This window comes from Limulus polyphemus, unplaced genomic scaffold, assembly GCF_000517525.1.
Source record: "Limulus polyphemus unplaced genomic scaffold, Limulus_polyphemus-2.1.2 Scaffold1851, whole genome shotgun sequence".
In the NCBI taxonomy this organism is placed as follows: Eukaryota; Metazoa; Arthropoda; class Merostomata; order Xiphosura; family Limulidae; genus Limulus; species Limulus polyphemus.
The window spans coordinates 127893-139776 of NW_013667461.1; the positions used below are offsets into that span (position 1 = coordinate 127893).

The 11884-nt window shown below is 36.0% G+C and overlaps 1 protein-coding gene across 5 annotated transcripts in view; it reads left to right on the forward strand.

Moving 5' to 3' along the window:
* LOC111087186 overlaps positions 1 to 11884 on the forward strand; it is a 69213-nt gene that overhangs the window by 50811 nt on the left and 6518 nt on the right. For all 5 annotated transcript variants that reach the window (XM_022392985.1, XM_022392981.1, XM_022392987.1 and 2 more), the window contains 3 exons: positions 1014 to 1138; positions 8595 to 8783; positions 11373 to 11517. In XM_022392985.1, the coding sequence (XP_022248693.1) occupies positions 1014 to 1138; positions 8595 to 8783; positions 11373 to 11517 (459 nt within the window). The remainder of the gene's footprint in view (positions 1 to 1013; positions 1139 to 8594; positions 8784 to 11372; positions 11518 to 11884) is intronic.

The following is an 11884-nucleotide window of genomic DNA, read 5'->3' on the forward strand; positions in this document are numbered from 1 at the left end:
CAATATGAATCTAATCTGAATTTCTCTAGATTATATGCATTTTAGATCATCATACCAAACGTGTGGATCTAATCCGAATTTCTCTAGATTATATGCATTTTAGATCATCACACCAAACATATGAATCTAATCCGAATTTCTCTAGATTATGTATATTTTAGATTGTCACACAAAACATGCAGATGTAATCCGAATTTCTCTAGATTATATGCATTTTAGATCATCATACCAAACCTGTGGATCTAATCCGAATTTCTCTAGATTATATGCATCATATATTGTCACAAAAACCACATAAATCTAATCATGATTTTTTAAAAATTATATATGTATTTTAGGTTTTCACATAAAACACACAACCTAATCCGAATTTCCCTGAATTAGATATTTTATGTTATCACATAAAACATGTAAATCAAATCCATAATCCTGTAAATTTTATATGCAATTATGTATTAGTGTATAACGTAAAAGTAATCCGTTTTTATCTATATTATTTACTATATTATATATTATATGAAGATTATTGGACAGCAAATCACACATTCTCAAAACAATACTGATAAGGAATAAAAAGGGGAAGAACACATATATCAATTCCAATATTTGGGGCCTGTCATAGCTTTTGCCAAACATTCTCACCCCTTCAGTCGTGAGGGGCTTATAATTTGACTATCAGTCCCATTATTCGTTGATAAAAAGAGTATCCCAAAAGTTGGCGATAGGTGCTGTCAGTCGGATGCCTTTTCAAAATTAGGTACGTCGGTAAACAACCTTAGTAAGTTTACCATAAAAAAAAATCTAAAATGACATTTTCCAGATATATCTCATGCTCGTGGGATGCGAGTATTCTCGACTATCTTGTCTGAGGTCACCCTATAGCAGTGTATATACGTATTGTTGTGTTACATTTTCGTTTTCAAACGTATTCATTCAGAATGTATAAATGTTAGATATAATTTCTGATGGTGGATACTGAGTAGATTATCAGACGTTTATTGTTGTCATTCTAGTCAGCCACTGATAATCGCCGTATCGCTTGGCTCGTTACTGGTTGTGGCGCTTGTGACCCTGATCACGTGTCTTTTGTATCGTTGGAATCACATACGTAAACGGAGACATCCCATTGTTAACAGAGGTAAGGCAAATTAAAGATAACGTTCGATGTATTTACTGTTAATGGTAAATAAAATAAGATGTATCTTTTTTCTCCCTTATTTTGATTAGAATATGTTTCTTAGAAATTATATTGTATGCTAAAACAATGAAAATCATGTTACTTGTTGAGTTAATTTTTTCGGCCTGGCATGGCCTATTGGTTAGGGGCGCTCGACTCGCAATGTGCGAGTTGCGCGTTCGAATCCCCGTCCCACCAAACATGCTCGACTTTTCAGCCGTGGGGGCGTTATAATGTGACGGTCAATCCCACGATTCGTTGGTAAAAGAGTAGCTCAAGAGTTGGCGGTAGGTGGTCTTGATTAGCTGCTTTCCCTCTAGTCTATCACTGCTAAATTAAGGACGGCTAGCGCAGATAGCCCTCATGTAGCTTTGCGTGAAATTCAAAAAAAAGAAAAAAAAACCAATCCAAGCTTCAGCTTCTTATACCTTCACTCTCAACTTATTGAAATTTCGCAACCTATACAACCCGCTGCTTGCTATAATATGAGAAATCAAACAAAGGAAATCAATCGCTCAGACTACACTTGGAGATGTGCAAAGAGTCGACGACAACATCAGGATAGCGCATGCTTTTGTGTATGGCTTGATATATACTGAATGGAAGTTTGTGACAAACACTTATATTTACGTTATTTCTACGGCAATAAATTCTAATATAGCATCATGGAATCTAATATCAGTAAATGATGATAAAAGATAGCCTTTCAAATGTCTTGGGGAAAAATACTTTTGTCATCAGAAATCATAACAAACAGAATATGAAAATGTAACAGTTGTAACAATGTAACAGTTGTACCTCGTCCAAACAATACCATCGATTGTTAACACAATAACTTTGAATCTTTAAAAAAAATGGATAAAATCAAATCAAAATGCAAAACAGGGTACGTTACATTTCGAACATACAAATCAAAAAGTCATATGACAACCATTATTTTAGATTATCACATAAAATAAATATGTCTGCGGACTTACAACGCTAGAATTCGGGTTTCGATACCCGTGGTGGGCAGAGCACAGATAGCCCATTGTGTAGCTTTGTGTTTAATTACAAAACAAACAAACAAACATCAAATAAAAATAATCCGTTTTTCTGTAAATTATGTATTTTTTGGGTTATTGTTTGGAGGTTTTATAGACAGCCAGCCACGCATTCTAAAAACAGTATTGATATGGAAATATATATATAAATCTAATCCGTATTTCTCTGAATTATATAGATTACCACATAAAACATATAAATCTAATCCAAATCTGTATAAACTGTGTACGCTTTTATAAAACCAACATGAATTTTCTCTAATTTATATGTATTTTAGATTACCACATAAAACATATAAATTTAATCCAAATCTGTATAAATTGTGTACGCTTTTATAAAACCAACACGAATTTTCTTTAATTTATATGTATTTTAGATTACCACATAAAACATGTAAATCTAATCCAAATCTGTATAAATTGTATACACTTTTATAAAACGAACACGAATTTTCTCTAATTTATATGTATTTTAGATTACCACATGAAACATTTAAATCTAATCCAAATCTGTATAAATCGTATACGCTTTTATAAAACGAACACGAATTTTCTCTAATTTATATGTATTTTAGATTACCACATGAAACATTTAAATCTAATCCAAATCTGTATAAATCGTATACGCTTTTATAAAACGAACACGAATTTTCTCTAATTTATATGTATTTTAGATTACCACATGAAACATTTAAATCTAATCCAAATCTGTATAAATCATGCACGTTTTAGGTTGTCACATAAAAATTTTAAACTAATTCTAATTTCTCTAAATTATGTTCATAAAATATGTAAAGTTAATCCATTTTTCGCTAAATTTTGACATTGTTTGGAAGTAAGTAGATGGTGTAATCTCACCAGAAATTGATTCGTTTTTTCTTTCTTTTTTTGGAAAGGTATGTAACAGCCCTTTCCGACACAAAATATCCATACACTCAAATCATAAAGATATGTTCAGATTGGGGATTTAGAATTTCTACGACAGGGATATCTCTTGTACTTAATGGTATTGGAAAACGTAAGAAATGTATCAAATTGTGTCATCCATAAGAAGATCTGTAACAATTCATATCCCAACCATGAAATGAAAATGAGGCATCGTGTAGCAGGTGAGAATACACGAACACAAAGGTCAGTAACAAAAACCGTCCATGTGATTTTTCCAGGGAGGGGCAAGATTTTCCAGAAGAGGGGGGGGGGGGGAGCAAAGTAGTAGTGAAATAGTGATAGAATAAAAAATACCATATACACATGCTGAATAAATAAATAAATAATTATGTTTCTCCCCCCCCCCCCCGCGAACGCCCATGTTAATAGGCTTGTTGTTCCTGCCAATTTTGCCAATGAATTGAATTGCCGATTTTTTGCAAATCTCGCTAACAATAATAGGGGTGTTTGAATTTTGCGCAAAGCTACACGAGGGCTATCTGCGCTAGCCGTCCCTAATTTAGCAGTGTAAGACTAGAGGAAATGCAGCTAGTCATCACCGTCAACTCTTGGGCTACTCTTTTACCAACGAATAGTGGGATTGATCGTCACATTATGACGCCCCCACGGGTGAAAGGGTGAGCATGTTTGGTGTGACGAGAATTCGAACCCGCGATCCGCGGATTGCGAGTCGAGCGCCCTAACCACCTGGCCATGCCGAGCCAACAATAATAGGACTGCACAGTATATCTCTAGTTTTGTATTTCAGCTGCAAGATTATTAGATTACCAATACTTTGCGTATAACTAATCATTTTGCACGCAAGTTGGGCAGTAGAATGCTTAACAGACCCTCATATAACAAGCTGAATGCTTTCTATAATGTCTGCGGTTGATCGGTCATAGCATTCGAAATCTCGAAACCATCTCGCAAGGAAATCAATAAGCGCAAAACAGAGTCTCGTGTCTGTATAATTTATTTTTTAATTTTTTAAGTATGATTATTTAATGTATGTTTATGTACTGTGTAAAGTGTATATATTTTCAACAATTAAAACCACATCATGATAAACGTCGTTTAGACATTTATAAAAGAAATTAGTTTCTCTGGCACGCGTACATTTGATCAGTACTGTGATAAGTGACATGAGGAGCTGATATCCAGTTTAGCTGGTCCGTACAGGTCTGGTTCATAATGACACTGTCACGGCGTATTGTACGCACCTGGCGACGGCCAATTTGGCCTAACATTGGCAAAGTTTGGTAGCGACATTCAGGAAAATTTGCTAAATGCAATAAGTCAGATTACTGATATAAGAATGATATGTAAATTATTCCTACATGATAATGTTAACATTTTTTTTTGTCCAATATCCGAATCAACCACTTGAAAATACTCTATTCGGCCCGATGTATTCTACCGAAAAAACAGTTGACGGTAAAAACATTAATTAAACGATACAATGGCTTTCTTTTTCAAATCAGCAATAAAAGCTTTACTGCACTGTTTGACTATGCTTTTCTGTGAAGTGAATGTGATGATTATGAAAGGTGGTAACATCTTGTCCTATATACATGACATGCTGCCTAATAAACGAAAACTTGAAGTTGAGGAGAATCGTAAAATAGTTGCTAGAATTATTGTTGTCATCAAGGTTAATGGAAAGCTCAAGAATCGTAAAATTGTTGATAGAATTATTGTTGTCATCAGGGTTAATGGAAAGCTCAAGAATCGTAAAATTGTTGATAGAATTATTGTTGTCATCAGGGTTAATGGAAAGCTCAAGAATTGTAAAATTGTTGATAGAATTATTGTTGTTATTGGGGTTAATGGAAAGCTCAATCTTCCGTTTGGAGGGCACAGAGGTGAAGCTGCACAGAGCTGGAAAAAGATGAAATAAATTACGATGTTGTTTTGGAACTGTTAAACTGACGTGCTACTCTCCGAGCAAAGTAATTGTTGACTCCAAGAAACAGAAACCGTCTGGAGGTACTGGAAGAGGTGTTTCAGCTACTTTAATCAGTTAAACAACAGTCAACAAAGTGCTTGTTATAACGAAGAATATGACCCAGGACGTTATAGCAGATGAAGTGCGAAATGCTGGTATGTTCCCAGTTCAGATTGATTCCACATAAGACATCAATACAACTGACCAATGTGTTGTGGTAGTCCGGTATGTGCTTGGTGGGAAGTAATGGAAAGGCTGCTAGCTCTCGTTCCCTCCCACGGCCACAGTGGTACTTGACAAGGACTGTTCGATCTAGTAAAAAGCGTATTTGGAGATTACAACACTATCAACAAGTGTGTTTCAAACAGCACAGATGAAGCAGTAGCTTGTCATGGGAAGTAGAGTGGCTTTCAGGCAAAGCTCTCTACTGCTATGAATACAAACATCTACGTGTGGTGCTATGCACATGTACTCACTTTAGTTCGGATAAACTCGACAAAGGTATGTATTGCAGCAGTATCATTCAATCTGTTACAAAAAACCGAAGATTTCTTTCAAATCTCCTACAAGCAAACGGATATTTGGAAAAAAAGGAAACTGAGAGCAAGATAGAGGTAGACGAATTGAAAAAGAATTAACCTTGTAGATGGAAAACGATGGTCATGGAAATCAAATGCATTATTATCTGTGTTCGGAACATGTACAGATTACTCCAAAGCTGTTTTCCTAGATCTGATCAATTATCTGGTTATATTTTAGCATTCAAAGTCACATGATGCTGCCATGGAAACAGAGGCTAGAGGGATGCTGTATCAAAATAACTTCAAAAAAGTGAACTTGATTTAGTTCAGGTTTGGATGCAAATATAAGAGTGTACAGTTCAACTGAGAACACTGAGGGACGACATGAACTGTGAACACTAAGGGACGACATGAACTATGAACACTAAGGGACGACATGAATTGTGAACACTAAGGGACGACATGAATTGTGAACACTGAGGGACGACATGAACTGTGAACACTGAGAGACGACATGAACTATGAACACTAAGGGACGATATGAATTGTGAACACAGAGAGACAATATGAACTGTGAACACTGAGAGACGACATGAACTATGAACACTAAGGGACGACATGAATTGTGAACACAGAGGAACAATATGAACTGTGAACACTGAGAGACGACATGAACTATGAACACTAAGGGACGACATGAATTGTGAACACAGAGGAACAATATGACCTGTGAACACTGAGGGTCGACATGAAAAGCAGACGAATCTGTCAGACAAATGAACGAAGTTGTGTGCAGTATTGATTGGCCAGATCTGTTAAATGTTGAGGAATGTGATGAAGTCGAGGTGTCAGCTGAATTGTCTGTCCAAAGGAAGAGAGAGCAAAAAACTAAGTATGATGAAACAAGATTTGCAGAAGGTGTCACACCTACATCACCTATGACTACATACATGATTTATACTTTCAACATGGTATTTGATCAATAATTAGGAAATCTAACGAGACGATTTGCAGAACATGGTCAGCTGTATGCGTACATGCAGTATTTTGACCCAAGGATTTTTGCTGACATAAAGAAAAAGGACCTATCTGCTGGATCACCGAATAAAATATGTCAGCTCGTGCTACACCTAGATCTAACAAGTGTGTATCTGAAGCTAAGTGAAAATGTAGAAGACCAATACTCTACATTGGAAGAGATGTTAGTTGGGGAAGATGACACCGCTGATTCACCTGAGACTGACCACAGAGTATAACACGAGGACATTACTTCGTGCAAAACTTTCAATTGGTACAAATGGCGTTTAACGTGTGCTTTTCAGTTGCTTAAAAACTACATGCTACATTCAGAAGCATAAGACAACTTACATAAAGTGTTTGACTTTCTTTTGACACTTTCCATCACTCAAGTTCACTGTGAGAGATGTTTCTCTGAGCTAAAGATAATAAAAACAGGACCGAGGAACCTGTAGACAGCTGAGCATTTCAAAGCTCTCCTGCTCATAAACACTGAAAAACCAGTATTATAGGTGAGATACCAAACAAACAGTGAAATCGTAGACATGCTCTAAAAATCATTTGATGAACTCAAACGGCTACTGGTGTATTGAATTCAAATTTTCGGATACTGTTAATGCACATGAACATTGGACATTTACATATATTATTTCACGTACGTATTATGCACATATAGAACGGGAAAATACTAATATACATGTAGTTTCATTTTTATCCACACCAGACCTTTTTGAGGAACTGTAGTTTTATACATGAGTTTTGTATAGCACTGAATATAGCAGTGAACATGCTAATATCATAAGTGTTTACTATTTTAAAATAAGTGCAATATTATTCTGGCAAGAGTTTTATTTCTTCTTTCCAAGTTATGTATTCTTTACTCGTAGTCTGATAATATGTAAATACAATACGCGGTGTAATTGGATATACTTCTCACAAATTACTAGGTCACCAATGGAGCGACCCTAACAAGACTTTTTTCAATGTCCCAAAAGGGGCCCTTGGTTGTGAGGCTGCAAAGTCGTTTTAAATATAACATGCTCAACCTCTTTATTGCACTATAGTTTTATGTTAATTCGACATCGTGGACAGAATTCCAGTGTGCTTCCCATGAGTGGATGTTCTACTGGGCTTCCCATGAGTGGATGTTCTAGTGTGCTTCCCATGAGTGAATGTTCTAGTGTGCTTCCCACGAGTGGATGTTTCAGAGTGCTTCCCATGAGTGGATGTTTCAGAGTGCTTCCCACGAGTGGATGTTCTACTGTGCTTCCCATGAGTGGATGTTCTACTGTGCTTCCCAGGAGTGAATGTTCTAGTGTGCTTCCCACGAGTGGATGTTCCAGTGTGCTTCCCATGAGTGGATGTTCTACTGGGCTTCCCATGAGTGAATGTTCTAGTGTGCTTCCCACTAGTGGATGTTTCAGTGTGCTTCCCACGAGTGGATGTTTCAGAGTGCTTCCCATGAGTGGATGTTCTACTGGACTTCCCATGAGTGGATGTTCAAGTGTACTTCCCACGAGTGGATGTTTCAGAGTGCTTCCCATGAGTGGATGTTCTACTGTGCTTCCCATGAGTGGATGTTCTACTGTGCTTCCAAGGAGTGAATGTTCTAGTGTGCTTCCCACGAATGGATGTTCCAGTGTGCTTCCCACGGGTGGATGTGCAGAGAATTAGGTGAAGACTGAGTTACGTGATACGAAATTCATCATAACGTACTTGCTCTTGTGTGATAGCAACGATGTGATTTGAATTATTCAGTTTGAATCTCTACGCAATTAATATTGTCCTACCACACCACTGAAATATTTGGCGTAACGTACTTTTTAATTTAATGTTTCATTATTTGCGAGTTTACATTGTTAATACGTTATTGGGAAATAATTGGTACTTGCCTTTCATCAGAACATAAACAAAGAACTTTGATCTATCTATCTATTTATATATAACTATATCGTTTATAGGTTCTTTGTATCGTCTCCATTGTAGCAGCGCCACCAGCGATGTGACCAATATGTACTCCTTTTCTGGACAACCTAGTGTTACAACGACACCTGGTGATGCCGTTGTCAATTACCAACAAGATGACACTGTTCTTCGAATTCCGTCTTATAATGATTCGTTATGTCAGCACGTGATATCTAATATTCCAAGTAAGGTATTTTCTTATCAACTGTAATGGCTATTATAAACTTGTGCTTGGTAGTGAAAGAAATATTTCAGGTTTACAGCTTTGAAAACATATAAAAGTCAGGGCACTTTTAGCATTGTTTTTGGTTCATATAAAATATACCCCATTAATCTGTTAGTTTGTTTTCAGATATTCGTGCTCAGCTGCTCTACCTGAGTTAGTCCTCACTAATTTTGAACTGATCGAAGTGAACATTTGTAGCTTGACGCTGTATATAGATTACAAAAAAGGTATATGTATTTATTGTTCACGTTTATTGCAGCCGATGGACGAAAAACAAAGAAAAAAAAAAGGAACGAATACGTGTCTTCGTATCACTAACAGTTACATTATACCTCTGTTTAAGTGAAGTCCAGGACAGGATAATTTAGTCTTTAAATGTTAAACACATGCTTACTTTGCCATAAGCCCCCCCCCCCGTGGTGGGCAGAGCACAGATAGCCCATTGTGTAGCTTTGTGCTTAATTACAAAACAAACAAACTTTGCCATAAATATTTTTCTGCTTATTTGTACTCCAATTATTAAAATAACGAGGCTCGGGCGTGAATGGTGGAATTTGAGAGCCTCGAGTCTGCGATACGACACTATTAAATAAATTTCGCACTTTTAGCTGCCAGGTGTATTTTAAGAGCGGCAATCAATCGCACTATTAAATTAAGAATAATCGCTTCGACGACGGGTGTTACCCACTGGATCCGCGTCTTTGTTTGAGCCAGGGAGGTTTCTGATTTGTCGTTTAGCCCCTTAACGTAAACCATAAAGTATGGTTGTCAGACAGCACCACCTACTGGCACGTGTTAACTGCTACATATAAATCATATTGCCGAGATTTACATGGGTACTCAGAGCAGAAACTGGTAAGGATGCAAATTACTTTATCTTACTGATAGTTTACCTTACTCAAGCTGTGATACTTTGTTCCATTGACCGTGGCTCTTTCATTAGCTTTTGAACTGCTACAAATGATAATGTATTATTTTATTACTAAAACAGTATAGTAATAAATCACGTCATATTTCCATACCCGCCTATATAAGTATACTTCTGTTATTTCTTTTATCATCCTATTATTTCAAGAAAATGATGGAAGAAAGAATTTATATGTAAATTGGACATTGCTAAACTGTATTAGTTTACTACAAATATAACAATATGATTATTCTAACCACAGTTAGCTGGCCCGAGCGGGTCAGCGGTAAGTTCCCGGAGCTAAAATTGTATTTAGTGTGGTGTTCTTTTTTTAAGGAAATTACACGCGGGTTAAATGTTGTTTATGTAAAATACTTTGCAATTAAAAAAACTAAAGTTGAAATCAAAGCCAGTCGTTACGTGATGACAACGATGTTGTGCCATTGTGTAGCATACTCGTTGCATTAAAAAGTTTGACAAAGCAAAAAACAGGTAAGGTGATTATGAATGTTTTTGGTTTTTTTTAATTAAGCACAAAGCTACACAATGGGCTATCTGTGCTCTGCCCACCACGAGTATCGAAACCCGGATTCTAGCATTGTAAGTCCGCAGACATACCGCTGTGCCACTGGGGGCGATTATGAATGGAAAAATCAGAATGAAATCCGGACTCCTCGGACAAAGGCCTTTTTAATTATATGAGATTTGTAGCGTTTGATGAAGAAATTTGCGAGAAAAGTTCCGAACAGACAAACGCAAGCGTATTATATTTTCTATTTGTTTTTAAAACCAGATTCCCAATGTAAATAAAATTATTTTAACACTATTATTTCTATTACGCTTGAAGATTTTGGCACCGGTTCTCCTCTCTCCAATAATTTCTTCAAGGTTCTTTTAGTAATAATGTCCAATTCAATTTAGGTAGCGTTTGTTTTTTTCATATACTTTCACGCTCGTTCTTCTTCCACACTCCTGCCCTTTCCTCCAACCCTCTAACTGATTAGTGTGTCCTTTTTGCACCTGTTATTTTACCTCCAGTCTACATGCAGTTCACTGACTACAGCATTCAGAGATCTTAACACGCTGCGCCTTACCAGCTAGGTAATCCACTGTCTTGTTGAATAATCTACCTTCAAGTCTATTATTTTTAAAGCTGTTCCATTTCTAAGATGTAAAAAAGTTTTTTGTGAAATTTTGAGACTCCTGAGAAAAATAGCCTTCTTACTCACATTGACAATATAAATATATAAACAAGTTAATGTCTCTTGCCTGAAAAACAATGCGTTATCATTTTAATCGATAACAAATTGCAAAAGAAAAATTACTTTCTACGCATCTTCAATTTAACCTTTTCGACTTTAAGAAAGTCAAATCAAAATGATAAGTAGTCGAATGTAAGTCTCTATTACAAGGACAGTTCACCCGGAGTTGATAACGACTATCAGTACGGTATTTCTTTTTTTTCTAATACATTCTCGTAAAATTTGTAAGTATCAATAAAATAAGAATAAAAATAATAAACTTTTATTAGTGACTGGCTGAAGTACGTTGAAACCACAGATGCTGATGACGTAACATTCTAATTTTTGTCCAAACTAAGTGGCGTAATAATGAAGTTGTTTTTTTCTCCTTAATATGTAGATGCACTACTTCAGCCTTCTCCTCACTGTCCCTTAGTGGCTGGGGATCCCCCACCTCCGTATCAATTAGACAATTCCTACCCGCTGTTGTTTGTACCCAACCAGGATTTTGTAACCATTCCAGTTTCAAGTTCATCCAACATCAGGTAAACCACTCGCATGCCTCATTGTTCACTAAAATAATTGTTTGACTTACACATATAAAAGTTCTTTGTTCATTAAAATAAATGTTTGACTTACATGTATAGCAGTTCTTTGTTCACTAAATTAATTGTTTGACTTACATGTATAGCAGTTCTTTGTTCATTAAAATAAATGTTTGACTTACATATATAGCAGTTCTTTGTTCATTAAAATAAATGTTTGATTTACATATATAGCAGTTCTTTGTTCATTAAAATAAATGTTTGATTTACATATATAGCAGTTCTTTGTTCATTAAAATAAATGTTTGACTTACATATATAGCAGTTCTTTGTTCATTAAAATAAATGTTTGACTTACATATATAGC